Source organism: Lytechinus pictus, chromosome 2, assembly GCF_037042905.1.
Source record: "Lytechinus pictus isolate F3 Inbred chromosome 2, Lp3.0, whole genome shotgun sequence".
NCBI lineage: Eukaryota > Metazoa > Echinodermata > Echinoidea > Temnopleuroida > Toxopneustidae > Lytechinus > Lytechinus pictus.
In genome coordinates, this window is record NC_087246.1 from 56,530,679 (window position 1) to 56,555,455 (window position 24,777).

Here is a 24,777-nt window from a genome sequence, read left to right on the forward strand (position 1 = left end):
ATGCCTTTTTAATGCCAAATATGTTTCAATGCATTCTAATTTGGTTATATTTCACAAGTAACATGGAAAAAGTGGTATAACATATTCCAGGGATAAAGTGATGGATCTACACTTTAATATATTTGAGTTTTTATATATAGCATTTCAAGGGTTTCTCGATGGAAATACTAAGTGTGCCAGAAGTGTCAACTAATTTTGCCTTCATTTGATTCACAATTGGAAAGCTGCCAATCAATACTTTGAATTGCTACTTCACACCATTTGTTAAATATTGCCAATTAAAGGAATATTTTCTATTGTCAGCACATGTATACAAGACCTAGCTAATAATATCAACATGATTACACTTAGGAATCATTCATAGCATTATCACCCCCTTTATATCCACTTCTCTTTACTCCCCTCCTTATTTTTCCTCTTCATCTTTTCTTTTCTTCCTCTCCTTTTATCTTCATCACTTCTCTTTTTTTTCCCTTCCACTTCTTTCTCCTCTTTTCTTCTTATTCTTCTTCTCCTCATTTCCCTGTCCCATCCTCCCAATCTCTACTATTTTTTCTTCTATGCAACCTATTCTCACTTCGCATATGTTTAAGCGAGTTTTAATGACAAACTGTCATTGGCCAAGGGTGTTTTATCCCTTGAAAAAATATTTTAAACCATGGCTGAAAAGGGCTTCTTACATTTTGTCTAGGTTTCCTGGTAGGTCTTCCTTGAAATTGATGTATTAAATGCAATACTATGAGAATATATAATTCATTTGACTTTGTATCATATTGAATACAATATCAAGATTCTGAAAGCCAATTTGTACCACACCCCCCCCCCCCCATTCACATTTTCAAATAACTTGCCACATATAGGTAGTGCATTACAGAACATGCACATTAGTGCATCAGAATAATTGAAGAAACTTTCAAATTATGAAACCTTTTTCAAAAAGGAGTTTCAAAAGAAAAATGACAAAAAGTGCCAAAACCACATTTGTAGTGACTTTATCTTCTCAGATATAACAAAACACCATCAAATAACTGATCATTGATTGTGTTAATTATCTAATTTTTCCCATAGAAAACACACATCAGTATTCAACTTTCAAGTCACAAAAATTTTGCTTAAGTTTGGAGTTTGATAAAGTTTAATAAAACATCTGTGATGTGAATGCATTTATGAAAATTTGCCAGGAATAATAAGAAACCCCTGCAGACAACAAAGCAAAGAATGCAGCAGCAACCAGGAGAACAATCACTTTCTGTGTACATGATATTATTTATTAAATGTGCCACATGATTAATCAACATGAATTCAAGGTTGTTCAGTCACAAGAAATCTGTGAGAGGAAATGGAAGTACGGAGATGTCTCAAAGAAATCAGTAATAACCACACAATTATGTACAGATGAAAGACTACATTGATAAATAGGTTATCCGTAAATTATCTACCAATCACTCATTTTTCATTCAAATAGTATGGAGATATTTACTCTTTTTATACATGTATTTGAAAGACAGCTCATCCCCTCTCACTTTTTACATATAATTCATAGACATCAAGATCATTATCCTTCTAAATATCTGATTTTTTTCTCTTTTTAATGATTGGACCATTCTATTTACAATATTGTCCTTTCAACCATGATATACATGTATATACAAAATGTATTACAAATATTAAATGGACGGATATATCTGATGTAGTATAAATTGATCTGAAATTCATCACGACCTACAAAATTTGTTAAAACATTTTAAGATTTTGAAAAAGAAACGTAAAGATAATGGTAAAATAATATCATCTACATGAGGACGGCAGTTCTTTTTAAGGGGTCAGGTAATCTGGTGTCTGTTGATCACACAGAATTACATATCTAAGAGGACGGCAGTTTCCTAAGGGGTCATGTAAACAAGGGTCTATTCATTCCACATGAATATTCCGCAGGACTACATAGTAATACACACATGTATGTACGGTAGAAATTACGTATGTTGATGTGAGAAAAAAATACAAAAATATAAACAAATGATCATCAAGAACACAAAATACTATAGCTCAACATCTTTTTTTTATAATAAGTAAATCAATATATTATATTCATATGCAAACATTATGAATTTATTTTTTACAGAAAAGTCAAATTTATATTTTAAATATCGGAGGCACTTGATGACTCTACTGGATTAACTCGCATCTCATAATCTAGAAGAATGTTCTTTGTCTTGTGAAAAAGGGATCAGAACATCTGAAATAACATACTTCTAAAGTTCTTTAGATTTGAATTTGAAAGAAAACAAATCAGAAACTATAAATAATTTGAGCAATTTACAGTTAAGCCTATATTAGGAATAACCTGTAGGAAACCATTTTCCCCCCTGAATCTGTTTCCCCATAATTTTGTTGGCATTTTTCACAGGATCAAAATGTTTAATTTCACCAGCAACCCCTCTTAATCATCAATTTATTCAACGGTTTATCTAGCATCAAGCCATTATCACCTGAGGAGCTGAGTATATACTAAAAATGTAATCAATTGAAAGACGGTATAGCATACCTGAACACTCACAAAATGATCTGATAATCATTACAAATAATTCATTCTTCATTCTTAATAGACTAGCCTGTGAAATGAACCAATAACAATGATTCTGAATGACAAAGGAGTTGTGGCATCTACATTTTGGATTATTCATGTGTTTCATCTTTCACGATATCATTTTCTTTCACATACAAACTGAGACCTATATGCTATAATAACATTTTCTCATTTTTATTTCACATACATGATACACATATGGTAAGAACATTTATGGTTGCGTCATATGCTTTTTTATGTTCACCAGTGAAAAATGTGCTTCTACCATTCCAGCAAACCATGCATGGCAGTTCTCGACTAAAACGCCATGAACTTTGAGTTATTTACAGCAACATTTATGTTTTTCAATTAAAAAATGGTGTAACATATCCATGTAGTACAGAATTGTGTGCCATAATTTTGTCATATCAAATATATTTATATAAAAATTTACAGCATAGGTTCTACTTTCTATATTCTGTAGCACAGAGAAATATTGTACATTTCCTGGTAATATATCTCATATTGCATATTTGCATAGCTGAAATCGACTTATGAAATCAAATATCAAACGATTGATATAATTAATATCATTTGATCATAATAATATCTTTTCCCACATGATAGGTTGCATTTCACACTCAAGAAGAACCGAGATTAGAAAAGCGCAAAGCTCTGCTCAAAATTAAACTACCCACCAAATATCACAAGTTCTAATAAATATACATGGCTTTAATTTTGTAGAATATAACCTAGGCTCCATCTTCGATTCCCCTAATAGCACATTTGAGAAGTCAATTAATCATCAACTGGTATGTGATTTGCGTATATTGATTTCGCTTCCAATGAAATACAAATGTCATAAATAATAATGCTGTAACAACCAAATATACATACAATATTCTCATTACAATGCAAAACGAATTGCTCTACCAACATAGTTAGCAACATTTCCCAAAATATTTAGCACAAGAAGAACAAAAATCATATTTATTTACAGCATAATTTCCTTCAAACTACACATAACTTTGAGTAATTTTTTTTTTTTCAAATGAAATATTTACTAGATTTTAAAAGAAGCAACATTACATAACCAAATTTCTATGGGTTGTCATTGTAGCATGTTAAACTATGAATTCACCTGAAACAAATACAAAAATATCCTAATCATGATGATGATGACAATACTAAGACTACTTCTACTGATAATGGTAACAATAATTGTCATCATCATAATGTTTTAATGATATGGATTTAGTTCATAGCACACACAAATATTGGAAATGAGGATCACGTCCATGTGGATTTCTAAAAAAATACCAGACTTTTGGATTCTTATTTTTAATATCACCACTTGAAATGCAGCAATTTAGCTGTGTCTAAATAGGACCAATGCAAGATTGTAATAGAAAACAAAAATGATGACAAAATACCACTAAGCTACAGTACTGGAAATGAACATCAAATTAAGTCATTTTATATAAAAAATACCATGAATTTATACAAAATGTTATCAACGTATAGATAAGTTTTGATACTATGAATGCAGTCTTTCTTGAAAGAAAAGACTCATATATCATATTTGTTAACTCTGTAAAAGACACAACTACAATAATGATAACCTAATCATTGAATGCCTCAGCAATTGACTCTTATGTAATGAAAAAGTTTAAGAAATAAGTGACCACCCAGTTTACATGTAAACCCACCAATATTCTGCCAAACCAATATGAACTTGAAAGTTTTTAGGTTCACTGAAACGTGACATAAATTTTGTGAAAGATCTGTCAGAATTATGAGCAGTCCACCTGTGAGAAATGTTCATTTAGAAACACTTGTACCTTGCTTGAGAACATTTCATATTTCGGTTGTAGGCCGAGGGTGGTTTACTCTTTCAGATCACCGATTTTTCTCAATTTTGATTTCTGAAGCTAAAATGACCAATTTGGCAACTTTATGTGGGTTTCAAGGTGGCTTGCCATGCATGTAAATACTTCCTAATCAATAAGAACTTTAATTGACTGTATCAACAATTTAATCTAATTCTAATCTTCATCTCTCACGGCCGAGAACTGTTGACAACATTTCACAATTACAAAGCAACAGGAGTGATAATTTCCATGTTACCAACCTTCATCATATAGTACTTAGAATGTCTCTTAAAAATATAGGCAATGTCAACTTCAATGACATATGAATGACGGCACAGCTATTGCCTCCAGAATGATACTATCCCATGATATCTCCTGTGAGCCGACAGAGGTCACATAACGATGCACGCCTTACTACCTCCCTCTACCTTCTCTCCCTGTTTGTTCGTTCTGACGACTGTCCCAGAATTCCCTTGTCCTGATCCTGCTCCATTCTGCAGTTTCATAAGCTGTGGAAATGACATTTAATAAACATGATGAAAAATGAAATCTCGTGATAAGAACAAATTTCACAAATCTTAAATCAGCTATTTCCATTATTTGTAATTAGCCCCCCCCCCCCCCCGGTACTCCTTTAACTTCTTTACCCTCCTGCTTCTCAGAACAATCATATTAGATTGATGGTTCATTATATGAGCTTTATTATCGTTATCATCATGAATATTGCTTGCATAGCTGATATTATACCATGATCAAACCCACATTTCCTTTCAAAGTCTTCATGCAACATGCGGAAATAAACTTTTAATCGTATATAAATATGCTTCAAAGAATAATCATCCATGAAAGAGAGTGCGCTATTTATAAAAATCACAAAATTTACCGGAAAAAATTAATGTCTTGTATAATGTATATTTTCATATCTCATAATAGATCTTTAAACTTTTCTCCGGAACTTTCTTTTAAAAATTGACTTTATTTCCATCCTTTGGATGACAGACATTTCAATGAATGAATAAATCAACTAACAATACATTTTTATTAAAGCTACTTATCATTTCGTTCTACCTGAATCATACAATTTAAGAACTAGCATTAGTAATACCGATCACCTTCCATTAACAAACATCAATAGCAACAAATACCCCCATACATATACAAAATGGAACGACAACAATGTGTTACAAATAGCTTGCATGACTGTGCGATTACATGCATTGTCAATGATGGGTTATTCAATGCAATATCAATGAACTTGAATACAGTCAAACTTGTGGGAAGAGCCTCCAAATAAAGCTACCTAAATTATTTGGTTGCCTTTACACACTCAATGGCCCGAATTCACAAAGGTGGTTTTGAAAACCATCGATTAAACGTTGAACCCATGGTTTATGAAGATTTCCTGTATAAATTATGCTTTATGTACCGCGTATATTAAAAAGTGTCCAATGCTGATACGCGCTTTTGTCACAGTGCGCCAAATTAATGCTTGTTGCCATGGTTAAGTATGCTATTTTATTCATGAGTACACTGTTTGAAGAGTGCACTCATGAATACAATAGCATGGATAACCACGGCAACAGATGCCAACTTGGCGCACTGTGACAAAAGCATGCATCAGCATTGGAAATTATTTAATATACGAGGTAAATAAGTGTAATTTATACAGGAATTCTGCACAAACCATGGGTTCAACTGATGTTTTTAAAAACCACCTTTGTGAATTTGGGCCAATGAGATGCTATCAAAATAAAGTCTTTATACAATCAGACATGCTAAAAAGCAGAATAGTTATTTGTCAGTATTTTTGCTTACAAAATGCTTTGTTTCTGTTTGGATTGTAGGTTATCATCCAATATAAAGAAAACGATATCAAGATCATTGACTTTGGTGAAGTAATTTCAATTATATGCCTATTATTTAAAATTCATATGGAAGTGTACATTGTTCGGGAGAAGCATATTGATGTGTGTCAACTTTTCAGTTAGAATGGATGAAAGGCTTCTCTTATAACATTGTACATGTCATATGAAATATAATTTTGACAAAATTTGGTTGAAAAACATGCCCATTTGAAAAATAATTTGATTTTTTTTTAAAAACCCCATCAAATTCAATGATCTCACATTATTGCTTTTCAATAGAGGTTGCTTTTGTAATTGGTGTAATAGAATATGTTTGAAGAGAAAGTACATTAAATCCATCGTTCAGCATTTGGGGGCACCCAATTTAGTACCTTTTTTAACTTAAAGTTAAACTGACATTTAATCAAAAGTCTGACTGTATTTAATAATGATTAATGCAATTAATTTACTCTGCTGAAAGAAATATGATTTAAAGCAAATTGTTAACAATTAACGGAAGGCCATTTCTCTAGATATAAAGCAATGTAAAAACAAATATTGAAACGAAATGTAAATTTAATGAAATCAATACATAAGAAATAAATTTGAGGTGAAATGAAACTATCAGAATGCAATGATCAATTGAAAATTACATGGAACATGAATGATGTGAGCAAGTAAATATGATTTCAAATGTTCATTTAAAAATATAGATATAAACCTGTACAGTATATCAAAATATACAGTGATCTTACACTAAATTTTTATTGAGTGTAGTCATGACATTAGATACTTTATGTGAAATATGTATTAAGTAAACTTAATCTTAAGAGAGCTAGCAGGAATGTCTGACACAAACTCTAATATCTAAAGACATAATTGCTCCAGTTAACTCTAAAACAAAATTAAAATACTATTCTAAATCAAGAGCCTATTTCTTTAGATCAGCTCACTTCACATAGATCAATAACTTAGAAAAAAGAAAAAAAATACAAGGAAAAGGAATCCACAAGCAATGAAAAGAAATACTGAAATTCAGCAAGGGATACAGACACATATATAAACTTTACAAAGCAAAATAATTACACTTTTTTTTAAACTTTGCATTAAGATAATAGAGCTTCTGCTGATGCAAGTATAAATCATATCCAGCTGCCAGCCTGCCAGAATTTAGATGGATATTAGATAAATAGAAGCAACAGGGAGGGTGAGTGTGTAGGAGGGGGGGAGGGGGTGAGGGTGTGTCAATGAGGGAGTGCCAAGCCTATGTGGTAGTAATTAAGGTGGTATCTAGGACACAGTCCTTTCTATTATATACAGTGCGTTCCAAAGGGAAATAAATTATGATATTTCATTTACATAGTCATATAATTCAATTATTCCTCTTAACTTTGATACCTAACATGAGACAAACACATGCATTATATAATAAGCGAGACAAATTTGAAATTTCAATGTCAAAACCAGGGGAGTGTTTCATTAACATTTTCATCCGACAAGTTGTCAGATCTGACATCTTTCTCTGATGTTGATTGGCTGAGAGGTACTGTTACTATGGTAACTGTCGGATAAAGGGGGACTTGATTAGTTCGAGATATGACGACCTTGCTTATTTGACGATAGGCTCATTAGCATTTCTTTTTTAATTCTTTGTTGAGTTTCACTCACTGATCCCTGAAGTGAGAAAGGATTCAGATTCACATGTGAGTTTCTGCAAAAATTGTTCCTGATATGCCTCAATATTTATTGTTTGTAATCTGCCATGCATGAACGATTTGCTTAGCTGTTGATTTCAATTTCAAGAGGGATTCCACTCTTGCCATGAGTATCAAATTTTTAGTAAAAAACATATTTAATAATTGTGAAGTCTATCTCTGAAAATGGGTTTCCTTTTTTGTGGGACGCACTGTATAATATTCAAAAGTGAACTTGCTGATAATACGTGCAGTCAGTTATCAATTGAGTGTACCACACCAAAATGGAAGAAGATTAAGAATGGGGAGCAAAATCTAATATCAGGTTAAATTCCTTTATTTTTCCATGCTCTGCAATTGGATCAGGAATATTCATAAGCCTTTAAATTCTGGGCCAATACACGGTTATCTTTGGAGTAATTGGGTTTACAGGATTTGATCATCTCTATGTCTTGTAAGTTTTGAATAAAGTATACAAAGAAAATACATGAATGTAGATTTGGAAAATAAATTAAAAACAAGGTGAATTTATTCTTTTGCATCAATAGCATCAAAGGATCCATCAGGGGACAAAATGTAGATATGTTTTCCCATAAAATGGTCAGATGATTACATACCAATATATATAAAATGAATACAATTTTAAAGATGGGTAAATGCCAGTAGATATTATGAACAAAAGGAGAATGTAACAGAGATCTTTATCTCACTATATCAATGACATAAATGAGGAGCTTGATTCAAAAGGGTATTACTTCAACTTTTGGTAAAAATTGAGATTAAGGTTGATTCCTGTCTTTGAACAAAAGTTTTAACCAAACAGGAGCAACTCTTGAATAATAACTTTTCCACAAATGCCTACATGTACAAAATAATGTAAACTAGTTTATTTTGAAGTCAAGGAGCTCACTTGTTGAACCAAGCTCTACAAATTAGAAAGATAGTAAAAGAGTAATTAGGGGAAGAGATTATGCAACATTGTAGAAGACAATCTGACACCACAAGGGCATCAACAAATAATATTGACAAGAAAAGAATATGAAGCAATCTTTATCACTGAATTAATTTAAAAAATCAAAATTAAAAAGTTATGGTGTAATCATGCAACATGCAAAAGAAAAAGCTAATAATATCAGTGTCATCTGCAGATAATGAATGGAGAGAAAATACAAACTATTCCTAATCTCACAGAAGAAAAGACGTAATTGATATAGTCGATGAACAAGGAATGTTGTGAAGAGATTTCAACAGAGATAGGCCACAGAAACAATCACCGAAAGAGGCATGGTGTTCACCAAAATGAAACCAGAATATTTGTAAAGCTGGGAAGAATGTTGAAACTAGACAATAAAATCATATTATGAAACAAATATATGAATGTGAACTTGGAATGTACAAAATGTATGTCTATGAACTTTTCTTTCACACACTTTAATTTATACTTTAAAAAAGTAAACAAACAAATCTAGCCTCCACCCTAAATAACTCAATGTTTCACTTTTTCATCTCATGACTTAATAATGGTATTATTATCAAAATGCACCAAATGCAGAGACAATATAAGATTTTGAGAAATCTTTTGCATTCTGGAACAAAGTAATGTGCATTTTATAAGAGGTAAACAAATGGACTTTCTCAGTTTCTCAGTTAAAATGTAGCTACTTCTTTATAAGACAATTATCATGAAGTACTTATAGAACTTTTAAAATGGAAGTTATTATCCTGAATTCTGTTAAAACAGGAAATTGTCAGTGCATTTTCATTTCAAATATCTAGAATAATTTTCAAGACATCCAATTTGTACACTTGTTCTTATCATTCTCATGCAGTTCAACAAGAACGTTACAGAAGCATATTTTACAAGGAGAGATAGCACACTTGAACGGAAGCACATTATAGGCAACATAGAATGAGTATCTTCAATATCACAAGTCTTCTCACATGACTACATGCATACGCAGACACCTGACTGTGGTTTCTTGCCAGTAGCTGCTTCATGGACTTGATTCATCTACAAATATCAAAATTAAACAGACATTCTGGTTGAGAAGAAGGTGGGTGGACAGGTCCCATGTGAAATCATTGGGGCTTGGTCGCAACTGACCGACACTCAACAGAAACTAATATAAATGACATCTTTGGGGTCAATTGTGACACATACATGATTGTGAAAAAATAATTTTGGGTTTAATTCCGGTGAGGTGAGTAAATCAAATAAATAAATTAAACTGAATAATGCAGGAACTTAAAGTTTCCTATGTTTTAAACAGAAGTGCACACAGCAGGAGTTCTGTGCTAAAGATTGCATATTTCAAACATCAATTTTGTTTATAAAAATGGAAATGCTTCAATAATCACTTGAATTAGCTGGTATGCAAAATGTGAATCACACTGTGTGTATATATCGAAGAATTGTGAAAGTAGATTGACATGAAAAGTTCTGTACAATTCATTTTTCGGCAAAATACTATTTCACATTAAAAGAAAAAGAGAGAAATGGCCTCCCCCCAAAACAAAAATGAGAGAGAATATGACATTAATTACTTCATAATCTATTCACCTATAATCATAATAAAATAATTTTAGCATTTCAGAATACAAATCTTAAATGTCTTCTCACCCTACAAATTAAAAATATGACCTATCGACAAACAGACAAAACATATCCAGATATAACAAAAAGTAGCAAAACTTATAAAGAAAACAAAAGAACAGCGAGAGCTAGAAATGAGAGAGGGATGGGAAAGCATGAATCATCAACAAAAACATGCAATATTCCGAAGTAACATACAAGGAGAAGAGATGTATCTAAACAAAAAATTATGAGTATGATGAAATATCTCCTAACTTGCTTGAAAAAGAGAATCAAACCAAAACATTAATTTATGAAACAATAACGATTCATATTTCAATGAACAGGAATCTTCTAAAGCCATGCTCCACCCCTCCTAAAGACAATACAGTAATAAATCTAAGTTTAAATGGAGAAAATGCTATCACAAGTATAATGTCTAAAATGAACAGCTTTAGTGTCAGCCAATACAAGCAATTACATTATCAAATCATTAACAGCAAGCAAATCAGACATAGAAAGAGCTTCGCACAGACAGAATTTAGATGGAATCATTAGTAAAGAGTGCTAAGATGAGAAACAATTAAGTTACATGCGTGATGTTACAACAGCAGAGTGTTTAGTTGCCGATTTGCAGGATGAACTTTAATACAGGCAGTGGTGTTAATTTATCCTGTGTTATTGCGGTAGTGGTTAGTGTTCTTGCAAATCAATTTGCCCAGTGCGCCAGCTGCTTGATGCTCATTACAATGCATGATAATAGACAGACAAGATATTGCAGGAATGCAGACAATTTGTTGCTTGATTGGGTTAGGTAAAATTATATCCACAGAAATAACGAAATATAGAACAAGGGGGTGAACTACAACACTGGCAGCTGGATTAAGGCAATCCCTTACATCAGCTTTTTTGTCGCTTCCATTGTTTTGTGGTGGTAATTTGGTGGTGCCATTCGTGCCTGCTGGCGATGTAGGAGCCTTGACTTTGGCCGATGGAGGCCTCGGAGGCCCGTTGGCGGCTTGTGGAGAATTGTTTGATGAAGGCTGCATTTTTTGGTCGGGGTCTAGCTCAAAACTGTAAATGCTTACGCTGTCCTCCTGTTTGCAAAATGATGGAAATTGGAAACATAGTGCACACTGCAAAATGGTTTTTGTTTTACAGTAAATCCCACTCATTAAAGCGATATTATGATGCAAAGATAAAGCTAAACTACATGTATCCTAGCTTGAGGAGGATAGTCCAGGATGTTTTGTACGTTCCAGTTTGTCCAAGTCTGTCTAGTGAATAAAAACTCCATTTTACCAATGACATCACCCATGGATCAAGCATTCTAAAATAGCAATTTGAAAACCACATCAGAATGATCTCCTAAGTTCTAACATTGATGTCAACTACAAATAGTCTCAAGTCTTTGACTACAAAGACCATTTAGAAAGATATTACTTCTTTATAGATATTGTGGATTGGCTAGAAGGGGAGATTTAAATGAAATTGATAAGAGACAGATGAATACCAAAATATCTTTCTTCTATACTCTACATACATATAATTCTAGAGAAGGAAAAAAAATTGAATTTCAACATTAAAATATATAAACAGTTGGATTACATGAGGAAAGAAAATTCCTGTAATATCAGACCTATAGATAATTGCTAAAATTAAATATACTAAATGCAATTAAGAGAGAAATTTATAACAGAGCAGTATTTGTAATCTTAAAATATTAAGGAATACATGAATAATCATAGTGAACAGGCAAGCAATTAATAATGCTATAGTCTACATCTATATCTGCATCAAAATCACCATTTATTTATACATGCTTCAACTCAGAAACTTAAATCTAAGCTTATTGTTGTAACTGATACGAAGAAATGATTTGAGAGATACAGAGAGAGAAAATAAGAGAGAGAGAAGAAAGATAAGAGGGGGTATGAAGCAAAGAGTTGAAAATTACTAGAGTACAATCTTCTTTAAATACAAACTTATATCTTAAGAGGTAAAGAAGCATACTATTCTGGGTATAAAACGGATGAATAATCTCACTTAAGTGTAATATTTTATTAGATTCGAGCCCTATACATTTGCAATGAGATTCCATCATTTACATGTGAACATGATGAAGTTTTACATAGCTTTGCTTTCATAGTCATTATATTATTAACATCTATGACTACATGAATGTGATGTGAAATTTACATGGACACTTTAAATCAATGTCAGACACTTCATTTGAATTTAATTGGTGAAGTTGTTGCAGTAAAGAATGTAAAATCGTTTTCTTTGTCTTGAAAAAACATCTTTTGCGCCTTTCCTTAAAAGAGCACATGTTAGTCTTGTGTGGTTTTATGACATCATAATTTAATGAAACTGACTAAATAAACATACTGAGCAAACTTGGGCTTATCCATTTGAGAGCAATAGAAGAAAACCATCAAAAAAACAAACATGGGAAGGGCAAAAAAGAGGTCCTCTGAATGCTCAATCAAGTGTGTCAATACTACTTTTTTAAATCAATTTCCTAGGCCTATGTAAACACGACTTTGTAAATTATTATATCAATGTGTGTTAGGAGATGCTGAGCTATGATTACAATCAGATCATGGTGTATATTAGATGGCCATGATGAAAACAGACAAATGAAGAGCATATGATATATTAGACACTCAATGGAATCAAGAACTGCCCTTCCAAAATTCCCTGCGATGACTGGCCCACATCGTAGGCTTACATTGTTATTAGAGCCTCCGTTTGCAGCCTTGTTGCGAACATAATTATGTGCCGACATCATCTAGGTGAGGAAAATATCGTGATTATAGAGATTTTGGAATAAAACTTGAAAACAGGTTGAGAAAATGAAGCTGAATACAGAAAAGTCATGGAGAGCATCATATAGAGAAAGATACAATGATACTCCAATTCTGGTCATTTAAGGATAATTAGGGAAAGTTTATAGCTATAGACAAACTCTATTCAGGAAATTATAAATTAATAACAGGAAAGGGAAAAATATCATTGCATGCAAGCTCTTATAAGAGTTCTGTATGTCAGACTGATTTGGAATATTAAAATGTATCTATTTAAAGGGAAGTTGGACAGATTCCAAATCATGTCTCATAAAACAATTTGTAAAGTATGTGTTATTTGTCACGTGTCAAAACAATCACTTTAAAACAGATTATTGATTATAATGATTTTTACAAATAATTTAAAGGGATACTTTACATCAAAAAAAAATTGAAAGACTTACCCTACATTTACAATAACCACAAGAAATACTGTGATACTAAACAGTGTGAAATAATTATATTTTGTTAAGGAAATGCCAGGTTGTATTTTGTGAATATTTCTATAAATTATCATTTTTTATGCTGTAATAATCAAAACAATTAATTTCTATTAGAAGTAGAGTGTGCTTGTGAAAATAATTTGTTGTGTTGAATCATCTTTGATATTTTATTTTTTACTTTAACTGTAGCTTCCCATTTTGCGACAATTTTTTTAAATTGCAATTAATTCCATCATGATGGATCAGCAGATCACTTTTGAATTATATTCTTTTACACAGTATACATGTCAACGAATGAAAACCTATTCTGAGAAGAACAACTATTCTCTGAGTGAATTCCAATAACAATCTAACAGACATCCCAATATATAATTTAACTACCAGAGTATTTTCAAATTTTAACACGAGACAGACTAATTATCTACTGTTTCTATGCAGAGAAAAAAATGCATTCTTCAAACTCAGCCATCAAAATCATGATAAATGCCAAAAAATGCAGCCCTTTGCAACAGAAAAGTACTTGCTGCAAAGCCTTCAACAAATCTTGTGTATATATTTCCCATATTAAAAGGAAAAGAAGTATTTCTGTCACAGAACATTTGTTTGAGCAATCTCTAACAAGAGTCCAAAATATGCTTGATAAAAGCTTAACTCGGTATCAAGTTTTTAATACATGGACAGAAAAAGAGTTAGAAAGATGTAGTTCACCAAATAAAATTACTGGTAATACAATCGACATGGAAATTATTTTCTACCAGAAAATCAAACCTACATTATCATAATCAGTTAACTACGTTTTTGCTACATATCCCAGATTTTTCCTTTATAATAAATATCAAGACATCTTTTATTATTGTATTTTTTTCTGATATCTGTTTACAATATTATTGATCTTGTATCTTTTAAAGCTCTTAAAAATTGTTCTGTGAGAGTGACAACAAATATGTATAATCTTAACACATTGTTTGTTCCTCCATACTAATACCTTACCATCTTACAAATTACTTTTTAATCCTCCTATCATTGATCTTGCACTAGACATGCATATCTTGACAACTTTGAGGGGTAGTTAATCATTCATCACATTTACATAGTCACATTTAGCTGACTGATGCATAAAAGATGACATAGTTCACACGGAATAAAATTTTATCACAATTTGCGTACTGTCTCATTTGAACAGGTACAGCGTAACTTAGGAATATATTTATTTAATACATCCACACACATCCCTTAATTGGTACACATTCTACCTGTTACAACTATTAGATAATATCATCTAAATGTTTGATAGAGAAGATTAGATATTTCAGCATGCAATCCCTTTCACTGCCTGGACAAATAAATTAATTCCAAGGAGAAAACAAGTTCATAGAGTATCAGATTTCATTTAAACAAGAACATTGAACATGTATATGTCTATAAAATAAAGCAATCAAGGTTAAAAATCGCATACTAAACCTAATGTGGTGCTCTATTAGAGACACACTGCACTATACTATATCAAACAACAAACTAGTGCTTGTCAATATGTTTTAGTGATGCTCAGTTTTGCCAAAAAAGGAAGTCAAAATCACATTTCTTGTACCAAAATTATTCAACAATTTAGTAAGGCAGACCCTGGTTGGCTCAGAAGATGATGCATTTCCTGCATCAACCAATCCGAAACAAGATATATTTCAATTTCTTGAAAGGACTTTTCTGATTGGCTGATTCAAGGGAAATTTGATTAATTATGACCTGTGCTTGGTTTCACTCTTTTGAAACATGCCCAATTTGCAATTATGATTACCAAACAGTTCTTTAATTTGCAGTCGATTTTTGTTACACATCACAAAAATATCAATGGGTTATGATATCTGACATTCAGTTTTTAAAAACCTATCACAGCAAAATAATACTTCAGCATATTTTATTTCCTTTAAGCATCTTACCTTATTGAGCATCTGTACTCTTGTTTTGAGTTTTGTACCAGTAGAGTTAGCTACTGCTGAGACAGATCGGAAGAAAGGGGCAAACTGTTGCTCTTCTGGGGTTTTTTCCTCCCATTCCTTGCAAATTTCCTTTAAAATCAAATAAATAAACATTCAAAAGGTTATAGACTTGCAAATTTACCAATTAGGGCTTCCAATGATGCTTCCATATAATCATCCAGACCAATTTTAAAGTAGGAAGAAAATGGGAATATATCATAATTTCCCTTTGTAGAAGTAATATCAAATTCATGAAACTAGAAATATGCTAAGCTGAAAGTTCTTTTTTGTTGTTGTTGTGCAAGACTCATATTAATGAAATACATAGAAATTCTGATCCAATTTGCACAGTATCCAGCCCTTGTTGAAATGCTCCCCAGGGAGTGGAGAACATTGTGTGCAGGCAAGCCAGGATCCGATGACCAGGGTAAAAATATATATGTAAAGCGACGTAGTTCTGGGCCCCTTCTTACAAAGAATTGCGATTGATCCAATCAACACCTATGGAAAGCCAGCAACGTCAACTTCTAAAATGCATGTTTGTGCAAAATATTTTTTAGATGATATGAATATTCATAAATTCATCATTTCCTTGAAAATTCAATGTGCTTCTTTTTCTTTACAAAGGACATTGTGCAAAGTTTTTGTAGAAAAAAATTATGACATTGATGGATTTCCATACAGTTGTGGTTGATCTGATCAATCGTAACTCTTTATAAGACAGGCCCCTGATATCTTTTGTGTTATGTAAAAGTGGAATATTATTATCATTATTATATGTGCATTCACCTGTAATCTTCTTTCTTTCTTCTCTAATCTCTCGTGTTTCTTCTTGAGTAGTACTAATTCACTCTTGATCTGAGCAAGCTCATCTTTCTCTACCACTGATATGGAACGGTTAAGTCCTGCGCTCCCACCGTCATTCATATTCTTCATTTGACGTAGTTCCTGTAAAATGGAAGAAGGAAGCATGACCATTCTTATAAACATGCCATAATAATTGTGACTACAGTATTAAAGAGTGATGCGTAATAGAGTCAAATGATAATTTTAGTATGTAAAGAGATATAGACAAATACCCAATATCTGCCCTCGGCCAATCAAATACAAGGAATTTTTTTCAATACCTCATGACAAAATAATATAAAGCAATGAAGCAACTACATTAGGTAAACAAATATATACTGACAGAACATAACATGATAATCTTGCAGTGTGTTGATGATATGACAGTTGTTTCTGTAGCATTGCTCCTACACTGAATTCCCTAAAGATAAATGGGCTTAGTTGCAACAGTCTAAGGATATTAATCAACACAATGTGACAATAAGGAATCAAGTTTAAAGTTGGGCTTGAGACTATGTTCTATGTTTGGCTCAATGTAACATATTCTCTGAAATCAACTTTCTGGAGAGAATATCACAAACCAGAACTCTTGTCCAAACACGGAAAGGGAATATCTAACCTTTGTGGTAAGTTTAGTGAGATTGGGGTCAGGATCCGAGTCCACCTGTTTCCCATACACTTGGAAGGAGATGAGACCAGAATCAAAGAAATCCAAGTGTTTCTGATCAACAGAAGCAATAGAGATGACCCGACTGTGCTTCCACTCCGGTGACAGTGTGTCCTTGATGACGGGGGTGACAGTGAGGTCGGGATCATCCATGAATCGGTAGGTGACATGGAGGCCTCGAGAGAAGCGGGATTTGTTGATCTCTCCAGATCGGATTGTGACCTGATGATTAAACAAGACATGAAAATCACTCTGATGTGGAAAGTAACAGTCATTGAGAATTCTCAAAATGCATGAGCAAGCAATTGGAATGAAACTCTTTTAAGAAGAAATATATGCACATTACCAAATCTTTGGAGTACAAAGTTAAACCTCATAGGAAAAATTCCATTGCATCTGGACAACCCACTGAATAGAAATAAAAAACACCTACCTTGAAATGGTATGGCTTTCCAAGAAGTTCTGAAGGATCATCGACAAACTCATCATCAGGGAGGGTTTTCCCTGTTTGATTACAAGGGGAAACATTCACAATCAGGTATCCCTGTTCAGCACCCTGCAAATTGAGATAAAATTATGATAATGTTCACAATACATGTTTGTTATTTTCACCACTTATACCATCTGAAAATTAATAACACTAACAATAACAATTATAAGCATTGTACGTATATTCTAACAAGATTTCCAAGCTCTGTATAACAGTACCAAATAGGAGATGGCGAGAGGACACGGGGAGAAATGGGACACTCTTAGAACTTAAAAGCCCTATAGATAAGTTAAAACTAACATTTAAAAACCCTTTTTATACTATGTTGTTTAAAATTGCAAGTACACTACACAGATGTTGTAGATCCTCTATTATGCTAGCTGGTATCTTAGTAAGTGTGCAAACTTCTGACAACAAAATTGCTTGATAACGGACAGGTTAAATATAGGGGCAGTCATTTTTTTTGGTCAAGGGGGAGAAATTGTACACATTTCTTCTCAGCATGTTTAAGTTCTACTTGTGCAATTCAAATTTCATGATTTCTTGATGTCCCATTTCACCTCAAAGTGTGCAATGTTAGCCCAAATTTAACTTTTTCTAAAATCATGAATTATACAAAATCACACAATGATATGGTATCACCAAATACTACATTATAATTTTCAGTATCTATAGTACATATGATTATGACCAAGCTTGACAAAATATCTAAAAGGTTACAAAGATTCTTAGTGATAAAAAAAGTGTCCCATACAGATTTCCTGGTCTCCCAAAAAGGAAGCAATAATAATATAGAAATATGTCAAACGAGGATCCAAAATATTATATATGATATAATTCTTGTCAGATGGTCATCTGAGATATATGACAAATATTCTTTGATATATGACATTTGTTATCAGAGAAATCACACTAAGTGCAAACATTCATGACTTCAAAATTATTCATGGATCTTGATTTAAACCTCCCAATGACTGGTAACCCCTATTCCAAATTTATGTCTCCAATATTCTTAATCACTTGGCACCTGAGTATCTTACAAATACCATCAAAAATATACACGTCATCTTGTAATCTTCATCCAATCACTGACACAGGCAGACTTTGCATTCCCCTGTCAAAAGTCTCATCAACAAGAAACTGTTCTCCTGTAGCAGCTTCCAAGACCTAGAATGCTATCCCTCTTTCAATAAGAATGGCTTCCAGTAGTCTTGCCTCAAAACTGCCTTAAAACTTGCTTTTCCATACGTCATCTGATCATCGTTCTTTTCTCTATTTTCACTGGAACAACTCATTGTTCTCATATTCATGTGATGTACATGCTATGGTGCTATTTGTTTCTAGCATTTCTAGATACATGTCATCATTATCATTATTGACTGATTATGACGTACCTTGAAATCAGTGATGGTAACTTTATCATCAAAATCTAAAGCATAAGAGAGACTCTGGAGGAAGACATTAGCGCTACCAATCAGGACATCCTCAGGAGGTTCCCAGAATGGATCTTCTTCTTTTGGAAGGCTGAGGACATCATCATCACCATCAAGGTATCGCTGATACAAGTCCTAGAAAAAAAAGGAATTGAGGTGAAAGGTTGATATACCGCAGTAGAGAAATTGGATGAAGGAGTGTAAAAAACAAAGCTCTTGATTTTTATAGATATCAGCAAAATAAAAAGAGGTTTTCAAATATATAATGACACCTATTACTGAATTCTACCACTCATCATACCATCATATAGCATTTTATGTAGTGGTGGGAAAGTTTTCAAAAATATTCTCAATATTTTAAACTGATCATGCATTTGAGGTTAAATGTGCATTCATACATGATGTTTCAACTGACCTCAAGATACTTTTAAGAGACATTCCACTTTGACAAATGAGATCTTCAACTTACTGAACTCAAATCATTCTCATTAAATCCACCATGCAAATATAATGCCCCTGACAGTGGACATTTGAATCAAAATCCACTCCATATCAAACATATTCATATTTTTCCTTCGTGACTACTTACCTGGACAACGTATCTCCTGTTGATGAACTTGCCCCTTTCCCATAGCCATTCATTACCATTCAGAAGACTGGTCATCTTGACTGTCACCCTGGAAACAAAACAAACAGAATACATCAACATACAAAACATTCATTTCACAATCATGTCATGATCCAAACAATCAGTCAAACCTTTTCAATAATCAGAACCAGACGTATCATCGATGATACAATCAAGGATACTAGTATACCTGAATTCCTAATTATCTAGTAATTCCAAATTTCAAATACACTGAAGTGAATTTGTAGATCAGGGGCCCGTTGCAGAAAGAGTTGCAATCGAACGCAACTCAAAAAATCTTGCACAACTTGATTTTCAGCCAATGAAGCACTCGTATTCAGGACTTGCACTTGATATTTTGAATTACGTTTAAACAAACTTTTCTGCAACAGGCCCCTGGATTGCCACAAACAAGGACTGTATTTTTGTGAAATATGCAAAAAGCTACTTGTAACCACCAACAATGCACGATACAAAGCAATCTCTATTGGTATCAATCTCTGTCAAAATATAGCACCCCATCTTCTTGATTCGTTAATGTTAGGTTCCACCAATCACGATTCATTTGAATCATAAGTTATTCATGGTGATCTCATCACACTCATTTAATGAAAACACTATTATATAGGTCATCCCCTTACCCACATTATAAAAGATTGAATGTGCTTGCGGTCATCTACCATTATAAGGGGGGGGGGTATATCTGATCATATGGAGAGTGAAGGAATGATCAATGGTCTTGCAATGATCAGGCTGAAGAAAATGGGCTGAGGGAAGCAGTATTTTAGCCACAGGTCTGGTGCGTTTAAAAAATGCAACCCCATGAATACATAACTTTAACACATATAATCATCATCATCATCCCTGAAAGTACAGTCCACCGGGTTGGTGTATCGTCATACTTGTAGAATTGTGCAGGAGTATGTACAGTGCTGTGGAAAATCTATTCTACATGCTGTTAAAAAGAATCAACGCAGTCTTAGTGCAGTTGGATTTTCTGCACCTCAACCTCAGAAGCTGGCTACTGAAGTGCAGTTAACTGTAATGGCAGAATGGAAGAATATTCCAGTCTAATGGCATCAGGAATAAAAGTCTTCATGAGCTCCAAGTAGCCAGTCCTGGCATTCTTCAACGGTTCACCTGGAAGTGGGAACCATGCACAGTAAAGAGAGATTCTCTTAGCCCTATAAAGAAAATCATGATTATGGTAACTTTCCATTCACGATAATTACCATGGTTAAAAAATCGTCAGCTACCAATCAATATCAAGGTTGCCAGGGTAGTTACCATTATCACGAGTCTTTGTGACACCGGGCACTGGACTTACTTTGTTTCTTTGTTAGGGCCATCTTGTGCAGCCCCGCTGATGAGTATTATCTCAAAGTTTTTGTGTTTGTTGAGTTCTTCACTAACGGCATTGACTTCATTCACCATGGGAAGCAGTTCCAGGATCTGGTCCTGGGCCTTCTGTTGATCTTTTGTTAGTCCAGATGTACTGGTATTAAATCCCTTAGCCTGAGCAAGTTCTTTCTGAGCAAACTCCCAATCGATGCTCGCTGGAGTGCCCTCAGCAGACTGAGGTTTTAAAGGATTCTTGAAGATATACAGATGATTTGAACCTAAGTAGACAGAAAATAGAGGCAATGATAAGATATTCCACACAAAACCTGCTTTATGTATATCCTCAATATATAACATTAATTCAGATGGCTATGAAACATATAAAAAAGCTAACCCTAAAGTATATGAAACAAATAATGAATGTTTTTGCAATCGTGCAATCGTGGAGGTGCCGTGGCCGAGTGGATTAAGGCGCCTGCTAGACACGTGAAACTACGGGTTTGATTCCGGCCATGGCACTATTGCCTGTGAGCAACGCAATTTTATCAACAATGCTATTTATTCCTATATTCAAATAAATGGAAATGATATATGCAATCTTTGTAAGTATGTGTGGACTTGTTTTTTTTAAATATATATACACTTCATTCTGTGAAAGATGAATGTCTCACCTCACGAAGTATTCTGTCCACTCCACTCATAAATATTCATTATTAGTATTAGTATTAATGCAAGGAATTCAAATCATGTTAAGTACTAGCCAAATAATATCTATCTATATGCAGAAATAGGAATATGATGGTCGAAAACAATATATTTTTTTCTAATATTAACACATGAAGATTATCACATATATTTTCATCATAGATGACTTACATAAATGCAGTGCTCTGAATTAGTTACAATTAATCCAATACATAACATCAAAACAAAGTTTAGGGATTACTTACCGAACATGACTCTGTCAAGATGAGACAAGATCCTTTCCCCGACAAGAGGAGCACCATTGATTTTGACCTTTGCCCCCGCTGTGGCTGGTTTGATGGAAATATCGCCATTTTCATTCTTCACCAGCGCATGCTGTTTCTGAATACTATTTTGAAGTAAAAAGTAAATACAAAGAAATCAAAGATGGATTAAACAAAAAAAATCAATTATTGACTTAATGCTCATATTGTATGGATACATAATAGAAAATAACTACATGTGTCATATTCTAACAGCTTGCATTACACCGACTACAAAGACTGTGCTTTGCAAGCACTGACAAAGGCATTCGGGTTTTGGTTTTCTAATGCAGATTCATGACATTAGGACGGGCCAAGTAACCATCACAACTTCACAGCTGAATAAGGTTTACAAGGGTACTCTTTCTGCACAAAGCACATACACTAGCTTTCCAAAATGGTACAAATCAAGAAAAAGTGATCAAATTTTACAGGTAATCAGAAAAGATGAGCAAAAAGTGAGAAATTTGATTCCCTTGCATCACAAAGAATCCTTGTTTAGCAGACCAAAACATGGATCTCAATATGGTACATATATATATTTTTTCATTTGAAATACTATATTCACATGGCATCTTTTCTCCCAGACAAAAATAACTTATTATTGTAACCCTTTCAAGAAATACCTCATACTTAATCGACCCCAATTTTAAAAGAACAAATATTTTTTTCAAATTGTGAATTTTATAATCTTATGCTTATTCCAGTTCAAATTTCTACTCCTGAATTTCAAATGCAATCGTTACCTGAGACCGCTGAGCGGTATAGTTGGCGCCGGGCTGGCATCTTTCCTACCGATCGTTGTCTCACTGGCACTCAAGAAGTGAAGGATGACACCACTAAGTACATTATCCTCATTGAGATTTGTAAAGTGAGGTTCTTTGTTCTTTCTTTGTTCCTGCATGTCACGATCTCCATCGTCATCTGCTTGCTCTGTTCTTGCTTGTTGTAACTGCATGGTGATATAAAGCAAGAACAAGTAATATTATGATAAAATATTTCATTTCATCTCATATTGTTAACTTTTGTTAATGTTGTACACCCCGGCAAAAAGTTGATTTTAATTCAAAGAAAGAAACATCAAACAAGATTAATGCTGAAAATTTCATCAGAATTGGATGTAATGTAAGAAAAGTATTTCATTTTAGAGTTTTCCATGAGTTAATGCTTTAACACCCTAACAAAAAGTTGATTTTAATTTTAAAAAAATCAAACAAGATTAATGCTGAAAATTTCATCAAAATTGAATGTTAAGTTAGAAAGGTATATCATTCTAGAGTTTACCTTAAGTTAATTCTTTTACATCCTAACAAAAAGTTGTTTTTTATATTAAAAAAAAAAGAAACGCCAAACAAGATCATTTCCGAAAACTTAATCAAAATTGGATGTAAAATAAGAAAGTTGTATCACTTTAGAGTCTCCCGTAATTTCACAAAACGGTTATATGCACACCCTGGTCAGCAGGCAAATGATTTGACCAAGGTAATGATATATTTGAAATTTTGACATTGCTCACGTATAAGCACTATTTAAAGGACAAGTCCACCCAAACAAAAACTTGACTTGAATAAAAAGAGAAAAATTCAACAAGCATAACACTGAAAATTTCATCAAAATCGGATGTAAAATAAGAAAGTTATGACATTTTACAGTTTCGCTTCATTTCACAAAACAGTTATATGCACATCTCGGTCGGTATGTAAATGAGGGAACTGATGACATCACTCACTCACTATTTCTTTTGTATTTTATTATATGAAATATGAAATATTTCGATTTTCTCGTCATTGTCATGTGAAATAAAGTTTCATTCCTCCCTGAACACGTGGAATTCCCTTATTTTAACATTTTGTGCTTCAGGCAAGGAGGTCCTAATCGTCAAATTCGTAAAAATTGAAATATTGTATAATTCAAACAATAAAAAACAAAAGAAATAGTGAGTGAGTGACATCATCGACTCTCTCATTTGGATGTAACTGGCTCGTTCATATCACTATTTTGTTAAAAAATAAGCGAAACTTTGAAATGTAAATAAATTTCTTATTTTACATCCGATTTTGATGAAATTTTCAGCATTGTGCTTGTCTGATTTTTCTCTAATGATTCAAATCAATATTTTTCTGAGGTGGACTTGACCTTTAAAAGCAGAATCATATCATCTGCTAGGAGGAAACCATAGCAACCACATAATTCCTTCTTACCCTTGTATCCCAATCCATATCTGACATTGCTTCTTGGTTAGCCATCAGCTGTGCCCTGATTTCTTCCTCCATCTGCTTCTTCATTGCTTCAATTTCTGATAAAAACCATCAAAAACAGGTTGATAGAGATGTGATACATACAAAATAGATATACCAAGATCGTGGCTCAACTAGTAAAGAGTCTAAATGAATTCTAAACCCACCAGTTGGAGGTGAATGTACTGAATAATGTACAACATAATTTTCTTTATAATGAAAAAAAAAAAGCATAGTCTTATTGAGTCATTTATCAGATTAATCTTATTCAAAATGGGTCAAATTGGGAATACAACATGATTCAAGCCAAAGTAAGGTA

The 24,777-nt window shown here is 33.1% G+C and overlaps 1 protein-coding gene across 5 annotated transcripts in view; it reads right to left on the reverse strand.

Annotated features, from left to right (window-relative positions):
- Positions 1-1,246: 1,246 nt before the first annotated feature.
- Positions 1,247-24,777, reverse strand: part of LOC129253925 (kinesin-like protein KIF28) — a 33,973-nt gene continuing 10,442 nt past the window's right edge. Inside the window, exons 9-21 of one of the 5 annotated variants that reach the window (XM_064095228.1) lie at positions 24,423-24,517; positions 22,968-23,173; positions 22,165-22,307; positions 21,201-21,492; positions 19,835-19,922; positions 19,207-19,380; positions 17,756-17,878; positions 17,275-17,544; positions 16,599-16,757; positions 15,771-15,899; positions 11,447-11,644; positions 9,917-9,986; positions 1,247-4,946 (exon numbers count right to left, since the gene is read on the reverse strand). In XM_064095228.1, coding sequence (XP_063951298.1) covers positions 9,921-9,986; positions 11,447-11,644; positions 15,771-15,899; positions 16,599-16,757; positions 17,275-17,544; positions 17,756-17,878; positions 19,207-19,380; positions 19,835-19,922; positions 21,201-21,492; positions 22,165-22,307; positions 22,968-23,173; positions 24,423-24,517 — 1,943 coding nt within the window. In that variant the 3' untranslated portion in view covers positions 1,247-4,946; positions 9,917-9,920. Of the gene's footprint in view, positions 4,947-9,916; positions 9,987-11,446; positions 11,645-13,278; positions 13,339-15,770; positions 15,900-16,598; positions 16,758-17,274; positions 17,545-17,755; positions 17,879-19,206; positions 19,381-19,834; positions 19,923-21,200; positions 21,493-22,164; positions 22,308-22,967; positions 23,174-24,422; positions 24,518-24,777 lie in introns of all 5 variants that reach the window. The other 4 variants (XM_054892361.2, XM_054892363.2, XM_054892359.2 and 1 more) reach the window with 4 other exon arrangements.